At 40.7% G+C, this 19,794-nt stretch overlaps 1 protein-coding gene across 4 annotated transcripts in view; it reads left to right on the top strand.

Annotated features, from left to right (window-relative positions):
* The window catches only part of igsf9ba (immunoglobulin superfamily, member 9Ba), a 68,443-nt gene extending 49,849 nt beyond the window's left edge, over nt 1-18,594 (top strand). Inside the window, exons 12-22 of one of the 4 annotated variants that reach the window (XR_009674183.1) lie at nt 789-912; nt 1,865-2,040; nt 4,719-4,945; nt 5,309-5,393; nt 5,509-5,670; nt 6,225-6,270; nt 7,054-7,140; nt 7,847-9,472; nt 11,613-11,655; nt 12,454-12,712; nt 13,605-13,741. Coding sequence is in view for 3 of the 4 variants with exons in the window: in XM_061046688.1 (XP_060902671.1) it covers nt 789-912; nt 1,865-2,040; nt 4,719-4,945; nt 5,309-5,393; nt 5,509-5,670; nt 6,225-6,270; nt 7,054-7,140; nt 7,847-9,472; nt 13,605-13,735; nt 13,823-14,031 (2,873 nt within the window). In the remaining variant the exon portion in view is untranslated. Of the gene's footprint in view, nt 1-788; nt 913-1,864; nt 2,041-4,718; nt 4,946-5,308; nt 5,394-5,508; nt 5,671-6,224; nt 6,271-7,053; nt 7,141-7,846; nt 9,473-11,612; nt 11,656-12,453; nt 12,713-13,604; nt 13,742-13,822 lie in introns of those variants that run through there. The other 3 variants (XM_061046688.1, XM_061046690.1, XM_061046689.1) reach the window with 3 other exon arrangements.
* The last annotated feature ends 1,200 nt before the right edge of the window (nt 18,595-19,794 follow it).

Raw genomic sequence — 19,794 nt, 5'->3', positions numbered from 1 at the left:
ACAAAATTAGCAGCTCAAATGCTCACTTATTTCCTCCCTAACACGTTATTTTTTCACTGTAGCCTACAAACTAAGCTAGCCTGAGCTAACAGGTAACTAGGCTCACTTCCTGTCTTTTTGCTTTACTTTCACATGGATAAATGACATTATATATGTCAATATTGTTAATCTTTTTATCTAACCTTGACAAGAAGTGCAAAGTTATTAGCTATTTCATTAGGCCTGAGGTTTTTCATCGTCTGCAGGCCTGTAAAAATGTGAGCAAGTCTGCCCCAGTAGCCCATTGCCCCAGTGCCTATGGAGCTGTTACTCTGTCGCACAGCTGGCAGCTCTCCGCCTGCCTCGATGTGACCAGCCTTCAGCTGACAGGTGTCACAGGGCAGAAGAGGCAGCTGTGCTCCTCAGACCACGCTCAGGTCCCTCTCTCTTTTATTGCAGTGAGAAGTAACTGGCTTCAGGCCACACAGCACAGCTGTTAGGTGGGTGGGATGAGCAGAGCTGCAGACAGCAATGCTGCTCTTTAACTTGACCTTACACTGGTCAGCACCTCAGCCAGCATCACGTTATCCGCAGAGAGCAGGTCGACCCTAGATGCAGCATTTAGGGAGCGAAAATAACAACAAAATGCTCCTCATATTGACTTGACTCTCACATAAAATGTTAATTCACCATGCATGTTGACAATATATATATATTCCTGAAAACATATTCTAACTTACTTCTGATAAGTAGAATAGTATTTTTGCATTTTTATCCATTCCCTCTCTCTGTCTCTGTGAATCACTCAGGCACCAGCCCACACGCTCCTGGTAACATCCATGTATTACCCTCAACGACCTTTGCTAATGTGTCCTGGGAACCAGGTTATGATGGCGGCTTCGAACAGACATTCTCTGTGTGGTACGGTCCAGTGTAAGTGCTCTTACTCCACTTCAGATCAATGTCTGCAGTCTGCAGAGGTGGAAACACCACATCGAGGTTGTATAATTCTAGTCTGAGTGTTAGGAAGTAGTCTGGTTTTCTTTTTCTCTTCCTGTGGTCGCTATTGATGATAATAAAATAAATGATATATTTCCCAACCGATTTTTCAGATTTTTTGTTGACGTGCATATCCATAATTTATGCTGTGTATTGGGAAAGTGATGGAATGTCAATGCTGTATCATACATTGCATATGCATCACATTACGGCCAGAACAGTGTTTAAAAGGTTTTCTGCTGGACATACATTTTCAGGAAGAGTCATCCATAGTCTTGATGATTCTGAGCGGGCCTTGTCTCCTCTTTATTTTTATGATTTAGAAGAGTTTGAGGGATTTTAAGGAGCCCCTTTAACCAAGAGGCCTAGATGTACAGTACAGCATTGCGACAGTTGTTCAGTGGTAAACATGGGATGAGACTCAATCTTGAAGGAAATAAAAAATAATGACAATGTGAAAATAAAACTGAAGGAACATGATCAAATAACATGCATAAGTATAATGACAAATTAAATATACGAGACACACAAGACATTATGAAACAATAACAGGATATAATGAATGATTAAATGGAATAAATAGTTGTTGTAAAATATTCAAATTAAAAGCCAGACTATGGGGATGAAGTTTCAGTGTAATGATATCAGCATTTTGAGCTGCTCCAATGGACTGTTACATTTGCCTCTGAGCATAAAAACTAAAAGCTGCCTCACCAGAAGTTTTTAACCTGCTCTCTTGAGCACTTAAAAACGTGTTGTTGCATGCCCATTAAATAAACTACAAGACTACAGGATTCACCCACCATACAATAGCAATCCTAAGACTGAGTAAATTCAGTAGTCGGTCATAAATTGTCTGTAATTTTTCTCTTATTTCTGTTCTCAGGTCTAAGAGAACAGACTTCGGTCCACACGACTGGCATTCAATGCCAGTTTCTGGTGCTCAGATCTGGTTGGTGGTGCCAGGGCTGGAGCCTGGGACGGAGTACCAGTTCAGTGTGTTGGCACAAAACAAACTGGGCACGGGCCCATTCAGCGAAGTTGTGACAGTCAACACTGCAGGTGGGTTCTTAATCAAAGTGTTTCCCTATCCATGTTCAATGCAGCTTGACTTCATAATCGACCCACTGAGCTAAATGAGACTATTTATACTTGCACAGCATCATCAGACACGATATGAAATATACTGCCCTCTAGTGATGTTTAAATTAATGTTTATTTGCAGTATGGAAGTGGGAGATATTTCTCTTTCACTCCAAAAATCAAGATTGAATAAAACCAAGATTGAAGGCGCAGTAATGGAAAAAATAATTCTGGGTAGACATGTTTTCCCCCAAGGTTTGGCTTCTCATGCCAAACCTGTTGACATGGGCCATTTTCCCCTATCACACTAAATTACATTCAATTTGAGCATAGGAACAGATACACTAATAGTGTCTGATGGTAAAGCAAACATATACTTATTACAAGGGCACTTTGATGTTGCAGCCTAAACAAAATGCAAAGAAGGGTTTATGATTGATCGAGCAGCCCAAATTGATCAGGATGCCATGCTAGTTTCACTTTAGGAGGCACCTTAATTTGTCCTTAAAAGACAAATAATGAAAGACCACTTTAAAATAATGCAGTGAGCTTAGAGTGCCTCTTTAAAGGAAAGTAAAAATAACTATCATTGGTGTTGATAAATGAACAAGTTTACAAATAAATGTTTTTATTTATTTTTAAATTTAAATGGTAGGCAATTTAGGGGGGGGGGAAATGAATTCTAGGACTTTCTTACCCAATAAATACAGAGATATAGAAAGTAGATTGATTATAGTTCATATTCGGGCTGGGTGTGAGTCTTTGAGTGGGTATGTATGACTTTTTGTAACCGATTCAGACTTTTACAGCATCATCTTTCACATGCACAGCACACACTGCACACACTTTAATCCATCCACCTCCATAATGATCTAGGATTAAAAAAATAGGACTTTAGGCCTCCTTCTCTAAGCCTATTTGTTCTCTCCAGTGAAGATTTTAAAGAAGAAACCCCCAGATATCAACATCAAAGACAACAAATCATTTTAATGATGCTGCTGTATGACTAAGCAAACAAGCTTTTATGAGCTATTTAATCTATGTGCCTTAGATTTATAGTCTTCATAAGAACAGAATGTGCATAAAGTGAGTCAGACAATGTGCTGAACTTAAAAGTTCACATGCTCAGAGACTGGACCAGCTGATGCATGTTTCAATGAGCTTAGCAATACAGAAGATAATCCTCAATTCAAATATTTACAGTTGACATAGCAGGAGAGGCACAGGTGTTACTAATGATATTATTGATGGCACTGGTTCACAAGGTGTGCCAATAAACCATCATACACAAAGGCAGAGTCATTAACTGTTATTAGTTCCACCTAAGATTGACAAGCCAACAATGTCTCCCATGAGAAAGATGCATTAGTGAGGCATATGATGCTGCTGTTCACATATTCTGTCTTGATGTGAGTATTTGATGTAAAGCAGATTTGCATATTTAAGATTCTTGTGTGTTTTAATCCACCTCATGCCTCAAGGGCACGCCGCCAATATTTCCAAGTCTCTGCCTGAAAGGAAACTGAATTAAAGGTGTATGATATTTAAAATCCATTTCTCAGCGAAAAAAAAAAAAAGAAAGGCATGAGCAGAGAAAAGTGCACGGATAGATTTTTCATCATAGAAAGGGAAGGACAAAGACGTGAAGGTGTTGACTAAAAGCATGGGCAGGTCAAGGCAGGCACATCCAGGCGTCCTCTGTGTGTGTGTGTGTGTGTGTGTGTGTGTGGAGTCAAATCCATGTAGTCTTAACTGTGGTACAATGTAAAAACTGTTTTTTTTTAACATTTCTTCTATTTGGAAATCAATTCATTAAGGGACTTAATTTTAAAAACTACATTTTCTTTCACCAAAACAGCCTGTAAAACCAACATAAATGAACTGATTTTAGGAAACAATCTAAACCATTTGATGATTTTCTTTTTAACTTTCATACTTGCTCTGTTTTACACAGTGCTAACCCAATTCTGCTTCGCATTGCCAATAAAAACCTGTCTTAATTGAACAAAGGCTAAATGAGGGCTTGCAAATGTCTGACCTAGTTCACATAGTCGGACAGCAGCCAATAGAAGAATGGCACAATAAGGTGCTTAGTCATACTGTGTTTTTTGTGCATACAGTCCCTCATTACGTCTTGTAATATTATTTTTTATGGAAGATCAGAGGTTCATCAGAAGGGGAAGGCCACATGGCCTCTTTTAATATTTTCATGTTGTTTTGTTTTAGTATTCAGAGTGAGGTCAGGTGGGCTACCTGTGAGGGTGTTTATTCAGGGAGCTAAACCACTCTGCTTTCTCAGTTGGTTCAAAATATTCCATACTGAGTGACTCAAAGCACCAGATATGATACAAAAAAGCTACCAAAACACACAAGATACTGAATTTGAAAAAAGAAAAAAGAAGGTGATCATGGGAAAGCCTACTCACACTTAACATCAGTATGCTAGCAATGTCATTGGAAGCATGTTAGCATCATGTGGCTAGCATTATGAAATGTGTATTTAACTCTTGCTGGCATGTATGCAAACATTGCTAGCAACACTTTCCACTATGATTTCCCTACAAAGGATCATTCTGGTATAAGCATAGACTGTCGGCTCAAGTCTGAATACGTTTCCTCTGGGCTAACTTGCCATGTGCAATGTTTCTGGTCAACAGGCTCCCCTCTGGGTACCCCAGAACCACTGGTGCTTCTTACTCCACCACGGTGCCTCACAGCCAATCGCACGCAGCACGGTGTCCTCCTCACATGGCTCCCTCCAGCAAACCACTCTTCACCCATTGACCGATACATCATGGAGTTTCGCCTTGGGGAGAGGTGGGAGATTCTGGATGACCTGATCCCGTCCACTGAGACCGAGCTCATAGCTAGAGACCTCGTTCAGGTCAGTCACAGTCACATTTTAATCTCAAAATGTGGGGTTACAAACTGGGCACAGGGGCTTTGTTTGGAGAATTATTGGAAACGATTCAGTTGAAATAGAGAATCCATTTTGTTAAAAATCTTCCCGTCCCATGGACTATGAAACTAAAGGATAATTCCTCTTTTATGGAATCTTTGATTTAAGCATATCAGATGTGTTTGAGATGTGAAAAAGCTAGTGTCATAAGTCAAACAAAATTCACTTAGACAACTATCATAATTATGAAAGACAATAAAACCCTTGGCCATAATCTAGCAAGATATAAACAGTTGTCAGTGTACGAGGCAGTGATAAGAAGTGTTTGTTTTGTATTTCTTTCTACAGGAGTCCTGGTATGAGTTTCGGGTGATGGCTGTCATGGACGACCTGATCAGTGAGAGCAGCAATGTAGTGGGAGTGTCCAGCACAGGTCTGTTTGATATTCAGAAGGTGTCAGACAGAGTTGCTTGACCACTGTGAGGAAAATATTTTTGAGGTTTTATGAATGTAATCTCTTATTTTTGCCCACTTGTCTGCCACATCAGATCCCTTCCCCCCCGCAGAGTTGCCTGATGAGGGGCTGGCACGGCCTGTGGTTGCAGGTGTTGTGGCAACTATCTGTTTCCTGGCAGCGGCAGTACTGTTCAGCACTCTGGCTGCTTGCTTTGTCAACAAGCAACACCGTCGCAAACTCAAACGTAAACCAGGTCGGTCTCCTGTCTACCTATTATTTATGTAATGAACACAGTACATGTCTGACATTGGGGAGGGGGATACTGAATGGGTTACAACCTTTGCCAGGCCGTGTGTTTGAAGTGAATTTTGATCCAAGGCAATTGAAAATGGAGATACATAAACACAATGAGACAGCAAACAACTAAAAAGAGTTGCATAAACTAATTTAAACAGACTCAATAGAAGAGCAGACATTTCAAAACAAATGCAAATAATATCAGAATGAATGAATTGAAAAATGTCTGCAGAGAGAGGAACACAAACTGTAAGCGCTTTCAAAATGACGACAAAAAAAGTTAAACAATGCACACTTATTAGAACATAGAGACACAAAATGTCTGAAAATATAGGCGTAAGGAAACAATCAGAAACACCATGACTACAAAGACACACAAAATGACCCGAAGGACTACAAATATTTTATAATACAGAATGCTTAAGGGGCATTTTTCTATCTGTAGAATCATAATCTTTCCATGGTATTCAACTGAGGAAATTCTCAATTGAAATGTTTTTGTCCTCTCAGATCCTCCCTTGTCGGTGACACACTTCAGGAAAAGCATTGAGTCACCGTAAGTAGAGTCAACAAAGGAGCCCTTGCAGTCTGCCAGAGGAGGCTGCTGCTGTGCATGTTCTAATGCACCTTTAAACACATTTCCTCTTCCTATGCATGATTTTAAATGGTATACATTTCAATATAATAAACAGTGAAACTGTACAACCAGTTAAGTTTATTTTGAAAAACTGACACCTGGAAACAGACAGTATTATGGCATAAGTAAATGCACACAATCACAGTATGCTTTCTCCAGTGTATTTAGATGAGAGCTAAGAAAGAAACACATTAATTTCAAGTTTAATCTATTTGAAAGGTGTACAAGAACATGAACAGTAGCAGCCTCTAGCGGATGGTGGGCAGAAAAAGTGACATTCAAACAAGCCACGTCAGCATTTTAAGCACATTACCAGGAGTGCCCAAGCTGCAATATGTGTATTGATTTTTGATTCATCTGTATTCTTTAACCTCAAACGCTGTGTGCTTTCTGCATGGTTCTAAATGTGAAGAAATGCTATTTTTTGTTTAGCTGCACATTAATTGTACAGTATCTGCTACATGTGTGTATTTGTCTTGTCTGTGTACATGTATGACTGCATTAAAACAACAAAAGAAGATCATTTTAGACAATAATATATGTGTAAATCCCATTCAAGAATAGATTATTTGCCTTACACTTTAGGTCAATCATTTGTTTAGTCTTATGAAAGGGTCCCTGCAGTTCAGGAAGTTTTCGTTCTCCCTGTTAGTGGCATAGTTAAAGATGAACCAGGCCCATGTCATTTGTCTCCCATCGCAGGCCTCCTCTCACCCCCTTGCCAGGGGTAGAGCCCTGCTGGGACGAGCCTGCCAGGAGCAGTTTCTTGCCCCCGCCCGCCAGCCCCCTGTGAGTGCCTGCCTGCACCCAAATACAGAGCGTGCTTTACTGCACTGGCTTGGCTGCATGGTTATTTAATACATTGCATAGAAATGATGAACTGACAATGACTGTTTTAGTGGAGCCTATTTGCATGCACAGACTTTCACGCACCATGCAGGTATTTTAAGTGCATTAGCTCAGCTGCATGTGCGGTTCAGTACAGTGTATATGCACTCTTTATTATGAATGTTACCTGATGCATTCAGGGACTGAGTAAGTGTCTACTATGCTGCTCCTGGTGTGGGCAAATGAGGCCTGGTTAATGTCATCTGCTTTCCTCACATCACCATTTGGTGCAGCATATGGAAATTAGTGTTGCGTCTGCTCAAGAGGGTGTAGATTCAAGGGATCTGTGATACTGTTGTCATGGTTGCGTCATTGGTTCTCTTCTCATCCCGTCATTCTGGCTTGGTTCATTAGCTGCTGTGCTATCAGGATGCTGCCGCCACCATAAACTGCTCATTGTCATGATGTAGTTCCTTATGGCTGCCTTTTTAGAACGCTTTGGCTTTGTATTGTTTCATCTGTTTAGTTAGTTGCATCCATGCATTTGTATCTATAGCATCGGAGATTTTTCTTTTGTTTTCATACTTTTTTTGCTTTTTAACTTTAGGTGTGATCCTTTTCATGTTTAATTAAGATAGTGTCTTGTGTCTGCATTTTTTTTTACAAGGTTATCTTCGGGGAAGATAAGTCCAGAGAGCTCCCCTCCATCTCGACCCCGCTCTCTTTCTTCGGATGATTCACACGGTCCAGGCCTGTACGTCAGGAAGCTGCCCAGCCCTCATAGAGAAAGAGACAAAGAGCTCTCCTTCTACAAGAAAACCAAGCGTGCCATAGTCAGCAAGAAATACAGTGTGTCCAAGCACGAGGCTGAGGTCACCACACCGATTGAGCTGATAAGTCGCGGCCCTGACGGTCGCTTCGTCATGGAGAGAAGCCCGCCACACCGCCGCATCCAGGGCTTTCCCTTCGCAGAGGAGTCTGACATGTACCCTGAGTTCCGGCAGTCTGATGAGGAGAATGATTTTGACCCCGGGCCTCTGCCGCCCATCATGCCCACGCTGCGACCACAGCTCTCCCCAACGTCCTCCAGCCTGGAGTCAACGCAGCCCCCCAACTACAGCCCCCGCCTACACAGGCCCATGGAAGGTATGAGCTTTGCAGAGGGCAGTGCACTTCACGCCTCAGGGCAGGCCCCCGCCTCCCGCTACAGGGGCTTTCCCCAGGGCCCATTCTATGGGTATCTAGGCAGCCGCGGTGAATCAGGGATCCCACCACCATTCTACATGCCTGACATCAGCCCGCGTAGCTCCGCTCTGTCCTCCCCCCCGGGCACCGCCGAGGGGCCCTTTGGTTACCCCTCCATCCCTGAGGAGAGTGGAGAGATGGAGCACCATCAGTACACCGCCTCTGGCCATTCTCTGTCTCACACTCACAGCCCTCCTCCTCGCTCACCTGAAAGCTGGCAGCCTCATGAGTTACCCTTCCTGGGTCTAGAAGGTCCACGGTTCATATACCCACCTCACCATCCCTTACATCACCACCAGGACCTCCCTGACCCACCCTCATACTCTCCTCACTCCCTCCCCCCTAGCCGCTTACACTACTCTTCCCTAAGTGATCCAACCAGCCCCGGACTCCTGCAGCTGGAGGTCCCTATGGCTCCCCCGGGCAGAGACAGGCCCATGGGGCCTCCGGTTAGGCGTTTAGCTATGCAACAGGCCCAAAGTCTCGGCCAGCTCAGACACACGGCCCACGGTGTGGGTGTACCAGTGTTGCCTTACCCTGACCCGGCAGCCCGCGCAGGTAGCCCAAGCACAGCCCCCAGTAGTAGCCCTCAGTCTTGGCTCAGCCCGAGGGCGGGGCGCCGGGCAGACCCCAGCCTCCCCCCTCTAGTACTCCAGCCATCCCGCCTCTCACCTCTTTCACAAAGCCCCCTTAGCACTCAGCCGGGCTCCCCAGACATTCTAGTACGGCCCCCTCCGCGCCCCAGCATCCTCCGCACCTCTCGGTCTTTGGAGATGCCTGAGATCACCCTGCAGCCCTCGGCCACTGTCAGTTTCTCCCGGAGGTCCTCCCTGACCGCCTCCCCCACTCAGAGTCAGGGTGCCAGGCAACCCAGCCCCAGTTACCACGCCCACATGTCGTATGCCTCCACTGCAGCCAGTTACCCCTCCCAGTCCCCCTCTCCCCCTCTGGAGGGCAGAGATGTATTCGGGCAGAGGCCATCCCAGAGAAGGACAGAGGAGGAGATGCTGCCCTCAGAGCCCTCTCAGCTCCAGATATCAGCCTCAGGGTAGGTGATCCACTCCAGTAGAGAATAGTCGCATATCTATACATAAAGGGGAGACTTGTCTCCTCATCTGCACTCAATTCCAAATATCCTCAGTATTTATCCAGTTTTACTTCATTGAGACACTATTAAGATGCATATTGTACTTTAATATGCAGAGGGCATGTAATAGCATTTAGCACACATTGTATACATTCATAAAAATGAAAGTTACCTAAAGCATGTGAAATCTCAATTTAATAATGTTTTGTATTTCTCATTTGATAGCTCATATTTAATCTGATGAACTCTAATGATTACACTACAGGAACATACAGATAAAAAGTTCAGATATAAGTAGAAGAACCCCCCCCCCCCAAGTTTACTGTTTTTAAAGATGTGCTTTTGCTTCAGTCCTTAGTTTTGAACAATGAAACGTTGAACTGTACAAGATTTCACTGACTGATAAAAGTTTAATTTGATCAGCTTTTTCAAGTAAAAATGTAATTCGTGAATCATTTACAGAAGTTATATTAATGCTCAACTTTAACAAGTAGAATATTTGCTGAACATTAACACACTGTATATCACATTCAAAGAAAAAGGCCCATTTTTTCCTGATCATTCTAGCTTGATCAATAATTGGTACTTGTTAGGCAATGATTTCATTAAAAGTAAAAAATGCCCATTAAGTCTTGAGTCACTGTTAAAAATTAACTTTTGGGTTGCCAGGTTGGGAATTGATTAAACACTACTAAAGCACGGATCACAGTATCTGTGGGTAAACAATAGACCAAAACAATAGATTTGCCAAGTGTGGCTAACATTCGCAAGTACTGCACCGCCGGCCTTCAGTCCTCCTTGCAGGTTAACTGCTGTTTATGCATTGCTCCAGCAAAACTATCGCTCAGGTCAAAATACTGCCAAACTGCTCCGCGGCACCGAGATGCCACTCGTCCATTGCTGGTTTACATCAGGGTAGTAGATCATTATGGCCAAATTTCCGGGCCATTAGCTGGAGCTGCAGCCCTGGCTAGAAGCGGGTGGCTTCTTTGGATCTTACAAACAACATATTACAAATATAAATAGTTTGTTTAACCAACTAGTAATTCTGTTGCCAACTACCGCTCAATCTTTGGTCAGCTAATCGCGCTCATCCCTGGCTAAAACCCACAAGTCATCATTGCCAACACCTTCGAGGGGGGCATACATGGGCTTCAAGTGGATCAGCTGGGCTTCACCTACAGGAATGTGCTCAGTGGGGTCTTTAAGTGGGTTGGTTATGCATGGGCTAGAAGTGGGGCATACCATTTAGTCAGTCAATATTGCTACTGGTGGATCCCAATTAGGCTATAATTCACCCAGATTGGCCCAACTTTATGAACTCATTCAGGCTAACCCATTGGCCCAGCCCAAGTTAGGTAACACATCATTTCAGTTCCAACCTAATTGCCCCTTAACCCATTTGTATTTGGCCCCAGCAGATGAGTAGACTTCAAGAGAGCTGCCTTGGACTTTACCAGACTTTACTGATAGAATTACCTACAACACAGACCAGACATGTCGTTTTTCCAATTGCCAATAAGAAAAAAGACTTAATATTGTAATACTGTTCATTATTGTGTCGATTAGACAAGTCGATTATTTAGATCTTGGATGAAGGCAAACCTGACCCTGGCAACCCAAAGTATATTATTATGGCTTAAAAAGCAATTGTAACTGATATTACCATTAATAATGATAGCCTTATCAAATATTTATTTAAAAAGTTTGATCATAAACCAGTTTTTCATGATGATAACCCCAAGTAAATCTTATTTGAAAGGTATTTTCCTATGACATTCAATAATCTAATAATTGAGTCCCTCTTTGATACAGGTAATTAGAAATAACACAAGAACTTCCATGCTTTTACACCTACCTGAAAACATAACTGAGACTGATATAGTTTTAATGCCCATTGGCATTTTTTGCTGCACACATTCCTGCGCCCCCTCACACCCACCTCACAACCCTAGACGCTACAATCACACAATGGCTAAAGCCATGAAGCAGAGACTTGCTCCTGCACTATCACTGGCCTTTAAGGGAAGGTAGCTTATAGGGCTGCTGCTGCTTTATAGAGGGTAAGGGTCTTACTTGATTTGTTTTTGATTGATCTCAGCTATCTGGGCAGCGTTGTGACCCGGTCCCCTACGCCGCAATAGGTAAGGGTCGGACCCATGTCTGAGAGGGGAGGGGTCAGCAGGGGGAGGGCTCTAATCACTCTCTCCTTTAAAGGGGAATCGCTTTGGGTTGTGCCTCTGTGCTGGATTCAAGTGAAGTACGACTAATGGTAATAATGACTGCAGGACACATTTGTCAATACACTTTCACGGCACAGTAAGCCTGCTGTGGCCTAGGCTGCAGTAATTAGGCTTGTGAGCAAGCAGGAGGAGTGGTTTTGGACTGTGGAGAAGCATTTTTGTCTTTTGACTGTTTGAATACAGACATGTTTCCCTGCATCAAAAAATAGAAGAACATCTAAAAGCCTTGAATCAATAGAGGACGCACATGAATGATAGACTGGAGTATTCCCCTTTAAAGTTTTGTTCCATGTGCAAAATGCCATGCATGCATTCTCTAAACTTCTCTCTACGACCAAACAAATAACAACAATTCTCAAACTAAATTCTTTGTCACATTCGTTGTCCTAAGTGCTTTCGTTTTTCTGTCATGTGACTGTTTTTAAATGGCCATTTCCTCTTCCTGTCATGTGACTTGTTCTTTAACGGCCATTTCCTCTTCCTGCCATCTCCTCCCGTCAGCATGGTGAAGCCTCTGTACGCAGTGTTCATGTTTATGAAAGTGTGCTGTACAGTGTTCATGTCTATGGAAATGTACGATATTTAACACGCTGTGGCCTCTGCACACAGTTTATATGATAATGGAAATGTTCTCTGTTCAGGAATTCTCACATTTGTCTCCCCCTCTCTGCTAATGGCTCTCAATCTCTCTCTCCACAGTGACAAGTCATGGACAGCGTCTCTAAAGCTTTGTGTTTTCAATCCATACATGTTTGGCACAACAACCTGACTTAATGAAGCATTAAGTCGGGTTATGACGCTGCTTGAATTTAGTTCTTTTAAAATGCTCTGAAACAATATGAAGCCTCACAAACCTCGACTTAAATGTTGAGAGTTTGTGAGGATATTTGGATTCCAATTAACTCTTGTGCATCTTTCTAAGAGAGATGGACAACAAAACCCGAGTATTGGGTATGAGGTAAAACTACCAATCTACAAACTATGAATGTGAAAGTACTTCAATTTAATGTGATTTTTTTTTGTACTGACTGATCATCGGTTATTTTTCATTCAACGTAGCAAGTATCACTCATGAAATGAAAATAGCTTACAAAGTTTGGTATAAACTTAATACACTACAGTATTGGCACCTACTTTCTGATGCATCTTCTGAAAAAAAAGAAGAAGCAAAAATAGGTATTTAAAGAAGTTCGAAAGGATGCTCAATGAGTGCTCATTGTTACAGGAACTGTTATTATACAGTTCCACCAATTATTTTCATTTTATGAGTTTTATACAGCAAGTAGACCAATACTTCCAGCATCTCTGAAGCAGTCACTATTTAAAGACCCAAAGCTGAGTGAGCTCAGAAATTGTCATTATTGTCTAAACCTGACATGAGCTATGACTACAACCTTTGTCATTTTGTACCACAATTCGTCTCCCTTCAGGTTTTGTTTTTCAAATAATTCTCGTAAACACTGGGTCTTTAATGTAATGATTGTTAGAAAGGGATCTCAGTTAGTCAATAAATTCAACAAATCCACTGCCATCTTATATCAATTTATTTCTCTCTCTCTCTCTCTCTGTCCCTCTCTCTCTTTCTCTCTCTCTCTCTCTCTCTGTCCCTCTCTCTCTCTCTATGTCACTTTCATTGTGTCTAACTTTTATCGTCCATCAATGCAGATAGTAAATGGAAATTCATCATCTTAGAGAAAGGGCTCTCAGTAGATGTGCAAGAGCTCATTCAATCATAAGATAGAATTTTTTTTTTTTTTTTTTTTTTTTTTTTACAAGTCAGCGATGTACCTGAAGAAGACTGTTTGATTAATGCAGCACTATGTATGCTGTGCTGTCTCTGCTCTTCACAGGGAACCTCTAGGTGCGTCTAGTGATCCTGCCGGGTCTGAGAGCTTACCAGCACTGCTACAACACTGTATTACTAAAGCCAAGGGCGTGGCCACCAACAACAATAACAACGCAACCTCCGGAAGGAGAACAGGTTTGTTCAAGTATTAGAGAGAAAAGGGCATCAGATGAATGTTTTAAACATGTAGCTGGTGTGACTCCTGTGCTTTTCCCCATTCAGGCGTGTGTCCCTCTCAGACCCAGCAGCAATCTCAGACACCCCAAGAGGGAAAGGATCTCAGCCTCCACAGAAAGAGGAAAAAGCAAAAGAAGAAGAACCCCTATCTCTATTTGACCTCCTTACTGCACCGCAGGAAGACCGAGGAGGACCAGACAGGCATTCTGGCCGGTGCAGACTCCGAGGGCCCAAATTATGGGACTCTACGCTGACATGTGGGCCCACCAAGCCATCGGACTCGACTAAACTGACCTCCCCTGATTTAAAAAAAAAACAAAAAAAAAAAAACAACCTCAGCTCTCCTTGCTCCAAGCTAATACTTTTCTTATAATCTCTAAAAAGTTCTTTGTTGTTTCAGGAGCGGGGGGAAAAAATCCAGCTGAATGCTCCGGGAGGTTGGAAATCTTATTTGAAGACAAGAACAATGGCTTTTCATAGTTGTTGCCACTACTTGTCTCTGAGGAATTTGACTTGAAAATGGACTTATATAATGTATATAACTAGTAAAACAAGGGAATTAAGCTTCCTCCTACAGTAATAACAATGTGTTGGTTGAGTATGTCACAACACGTTGAAGATTTTTCACTCACTGGTCATTGAGGGGTCCATATCTTTAGGTTTTTCAGTGATACAGTGTACTGTGAAGCCTGGTGCATCCTCACACAGGGACATGAGTCTACCTTTCCTACAATACAAATAGTGTCAGTATTTAAACACAGGGTTCTTACCACAAAATATACCTCAGAGTAAACGCAGAGTTGCTGTAATTCTTGTGGTATACTGTACGTACTCAACCTTTTTACATATGGCTAAAAAGGTTTATATCACACACAAACACACACACACACACACACACACACACACACACACACACACACACACAACGCTCATTCAGATAGATAATATGGCCTAACTTTATCAAATTTCAAAAGCTTTTTTTCTATCAGTATTAGCTGGCATACTGTGTTTGTTTTGATTCATGATCCAACGCTAACCACTAGAGGACTGTCTTAATTTTAGGTGCTTGACGGCTCTGTGTTTACACTTACTCGTCACGGCAACATGTTAGTACACAGGCCATAGCCTTCATGAGACAATATTGGGACTCACACGCTCATCAGAGGTTGGACTTGTTGTGTTAAGAAGAACAGGGTGATGATTTGTGAAGTGTACTGTCGTATGTATTTCATTATTAAGGAATCATTTGTGAAACATGGCACGTGTCGAGGTGCCTTTTTCTGCCTTTTCTCTCTTGTTTTTTTTTATTTTTTTCAAACATAAACTGCCTTTTTCCGTCGCCTTCTCATATTTGTCTCTCCAGGGGGGAGTGAGAGACTTCGATACGATGTGTGTTTTTACTTTCTCTGCCAAGGACACATGAGAGAAAATGCTACGGAGGTTGCATAACTCTTGTTTTTTTTATTTTAATTTTTCTTATTATCTACTTTAAATGGGTACCTGCTTCAACTGTGTATATCCAAGTAATAGGACAGAATCAGAATACCCATACTGAATGAGAGAAAAAAAAGAAATTGAGACTCAGAGAAGGCAAATAAATCCAGTGGAAAAGTACAGAAGTCCTGTACAAGTTCAGACATTGTGTTAATGTTTAACAAGAAATGTTTAAAGGAGAATGTGATTGCTTCATAAAGCTGTTCAAAAGCAATGAGAAATATTCAAACAATGGCCACCCTGACTGTTTATATTTAACAACTGTATATTACTTGCTAGCTACTTCTCTGTATGTTTGTTAATTTTTCAACACTAACCGATATTGAATGTATGTTTTTGCTGTACAGGAAATGAATGTCCCGATGTCACAGTACATTGAATGACTCATGACGTTGTGTAAAGTGCGGCTGCGATTGGTGAGATGAGCAGTTGGCACACAAAGTCAAAAATGTTTCGCTTCCCTGTAATAACTAACCCGAGCTTCTTTGTTCGTCGGCTACAAAAACACCTGGTTTCTTTTTAAGGCCAACACCAGTTCAAAAACACAACAGATATGAGTCTATCTGCTACAAACAAATCAGAGGTTTTCTGACAAATATCCACGTGAATGAATCAACTCTATGTCTGATCAAAATGTAATCTCTTTTGACAAGTGAGAAAGCGGTGATTGCCTGAAAAGTGAGCGTCAAAGTGCATATACTACTTTAGCAAATTGGTTTCATGTACAGTACGATATTAGGGGGAAAAAAATCTATATTTGTTATTTACTGTACATGGTATGTATTGTATTTGTAAAGATAAATCAAACCATGTTTTACAGGAATAGGTTCCTGTAAGAGGATGTATGAAAAGAAGGGAGGGGTCCCTAAGAAATTAGATTATATATCAAAGTATTTGCTTACAGTACGGCTTTAAGTGGATAATGTTTCTAAAACATTTTAAGGTGCCTCATTTGTTATATGTTAGCAGATATTATTTTATCTGAAAAGAAAAGAAACCTTAATGTTAGTACCGTACGATGTATTATTGCCATAGCCCGCTGGCTGCACAAGTTAAGTAGTATTTCCTCTGATGTATAGTATGTGAATGCCCATTGGAAAAAGCTTTAGAAGCAGAAATGTGTTGCCCTATATAACAATATTCCTGGAACAAAGTAATTCTGTATTTTGCCCGTTCATGAGCACACATGTAAATTCACTTCAGATCCGTCGCCTTCAGGAGTCCAAAGCAAATAAAACTGAAGGAAATGTTTTTTCTAAGAGTCACAGACATGCTATAGTCATGTAAAAAAAAAAAAACGTGCTGTGGAGGAAATTGTGTTTACATTAGTTTGATACAGACAAGTGTGTTAGGGCATAGTTGCTTTGAACATTACGACTTGGTGCTATGTTTAACTTTGTGGTGCTGTAGATTAGAGGTCTGACGATTTTCTTTTTCTGTTCACAAAAGCAACTCTCTGTCAGACACACACTCCTGTGTGTTTGACCAACTAACTAGCTCTGGTAGTCACTATCGGTCCTTATTATTACAGTTTCATGGTGTGATGACAGTGATAGACAATACTGGAAAATAGTAGTATAACCTTGAATAATAGAGACTCTGCGACATTCAAATGACTCAACGATGACCTGTTTTCTATAGTGTGTTTGCAATGTCTGTCTGTGCTTCCAAGGTACCCTCTCTAAAGTATATCTGTGATGATACTGAGAATATTAACCCAGCCTAAAAAGGAGAAAACATAAACCTGATTTAGAGTTTAGTACACCCCACAGGACACATGGGAGGGAATCTGAAAGCATCGTCAGGTCATGAGAAGGGGACATTTTCTACACACTTCCTGTAGGTCTACCATCTTTGGTTAACAGCACTGTTTTTCAAGCACACTACTGCAGGGAGGCGGCAAAAACAAACGTCTCACATCATCTCACCACTGTTTTTTGACAATAGATTTCCTACTACAACTGTACAGTATAGCCATGAGTAGTCATCAGACCACATTTGTATTTATTACTGCTGATTCTCCTGGTTGAACGGTATTGATTGGGAAGGCTTAAGTTATTCTCCACATGGGTTTTTAACGAATGGATGTTGTCTTCCGGGCTCTTTTTTGCATATTCAACAGAAACATGTACAGTGTTTTTAAGAGGGCTGCTTTGGACGTACTGTTAGTTCAATTTTTTTTTTTTTTCCTTTATTAAATTTCCTTTCTCCAATTTTTCTGCTTACATGCTTTTAGGGCATCACTAGGTGCTGGTAGGATGATACTTAGAAACCTATTTGATTTTTTATTGTATTAATCTTGCATGTAGAGACAATACAAAAAAAAAGACTTAAAAAAACGCCTATTTAGCAATCATTCATGGACATCTGAGCTGGTTGTTATTGGATGGAAAATAGAAAAATGTAGTATTTTCTATATTCTCTGTTTTTTCATGTGTACCAGCACTGAGAAACTAGAATGTATTATTATTCTCGTAGGCTACAATAAGCACTACATCGTTGACTGTTTTAGCTAATGCTCATACTCAAGCAAACCAAGTAGTGCTTAAAAAGGAAGAAAATTTAATACATTTCATTTCACTGTCATCCACTGAACTCTGTGCTGTACATCACATGTTTACATTCTGTATTATATGTTGTTTATTCTGTTTTCTTTTGTACATAATTTGTCTCCATAATGGTCTTTAATGTTCATATGTAAATAATTCAAAGCGAAGACATTTTTTACTTTTCTCTTTTTTAAAACGATAACCTGATGTTTAGCTTTTTGTCCGTTTTTTAGACTGTCTTTCTGTTCTGTCACTACATCAGGTGTTCTGCTTCAATTAACTTTTTGTTTGTGAGCAATCAATTAACTCATACTGTATGGTGCTGTACCAAAGCCTTATGTATAATATTTTTATTACTTTTCTCTTGTTTGCCACTGCTGTCCAGTGAATTCTGTATCGTCTGAGATCATGTCTTACTCACTCTTCATGTTCAACTGCCATGGATCTCCTTTCTTTATTGAGTAAACAGAAACCTGAATGAACTATGTGATTAAAAAAACAAAACACTCATGGCCTGTTACCAACTGGCCTGGATATAAAGTGACAGTCACCATGAAAAGCCTTCATAGGGAAAACGCACAGGCTCAATCCTGGTGGCTCATCATGACGTAGACATGGGCCTAGCACATGATCTATGCTCTATCTATGGCATGTCTGTGAGAATATGAAAGCAGTGCTGTATTCATGTCACCATATCATTTCAAATGCTTAGTCCCATACGAAAATTTTCCTCTCAAATTTTTGTATTTTGATATAATAAAAAAATCAAAAGAGGTTTTATTTTTCTCGTGCTTCTGTGTCTTGGGGTCGCTCTGGTCTGTGTGAGGGGGAGGGTGTAGTTCATGTGCTGAACACAGGGTGTAAGTGTTGGTCAGACGGAGGGGAAGATAGTGTGGCAATAAGCAGCAGCTATCAGGTCAGGGTTCTTTTGTAGTTTCATTCTATAGGACAGCGGCTTCAGAATTAAACTGCAAGAATTCAATCCCCCATGAAATATAATTATGCATTGCAATTCAGTCACATATCAGTTAAAGAGAATGTAATGAGGAAAACATATATTTATCACAAGGTGTTTTTAATTGTTCGCATGTTGTTCAAAGATTAATATTTGAAGCCCAGCTCTGCTGTCTCAACACAAAGGTTAAGAAATAACTAGTGTGGCAACTCAGCCGAACCAAGGAGAGCAAATAGCATGAAAGAGGATGAGGTCTGTCAGAATGACCTTTGTGCTTTTGTTCAAATTCCCCCTGGCAGACAGGGAAACAAACAAATGAGCAGCAATTTGCATTCACCTGAGGAAAATAGTAAAAGTGCGGTTACTCCTCTGGTTGAACTCACAAACCTCAGCTGCATGGTCTCGTAAATAGTCAGTAAGCAAATATGCAGATTGTTTACTTTTTTTTAACATGTATTAGCTTTGATTATAATATGTGTGTTAATTATGACAAGCTATTCTTTTACTGTAATTTAGAGGGATTATTGTCATTATCAAAACATTTTCTTTTTCAAATGGTCAACATGTGGAAAAATATTTCACAATTTTCCTAAAAAAAAACTTTTTTTAAACTTCACTGTTTTATATATTTAGAACTTTGGACCTGCTAAGATACCTTTGCTCTTGTTCCCAGTCTTCATATGTCAAACCTAGCTAGCTTTTTCCTGCCTATAGCTTCATATGTTGACCTAATCTAACCAAGTTGCTTTATCCCAACATGTTGAACTGTCGCGTTATGTAACAGCAACCAATAATTTGAGGTAGGGTATACTTACTTGATACAAATACAAGCTATTATTATTATTATTATTATTATTATTATGATATGACAGAAAGATCATTCAAATTGGTTTATCCCAAAATCTTTTATCTACAGGTTTTTAAAATGTTAATTTTGAGGCAGGCTAATGCTCAAATCTGTTGCATGGCTCAAAAAGCAACCCACAAAGGGAATTCGGTTTAAGAGTAAAAAGAGTTAT

The sequence above is a fragment of the Labrus mixtus genome, chromosome 9 (genome assembly GCF_963584025.1).
Source record: "Labrus mixtus chromosome 9, fLabMix1.1, whole genome shotgun sequence".
NCBI classification, from domain to species: Eukaryota; Metazoa; Chordata; class Actinopteri; order Labriformes; family Labridae; genus Labrus; species Labrus mixtus.
The sequence above is the reverse complement of the archived record's forward strand: the minus strand, read 5'-3'. Positions and strand labels throughout refer to the sequence as shown.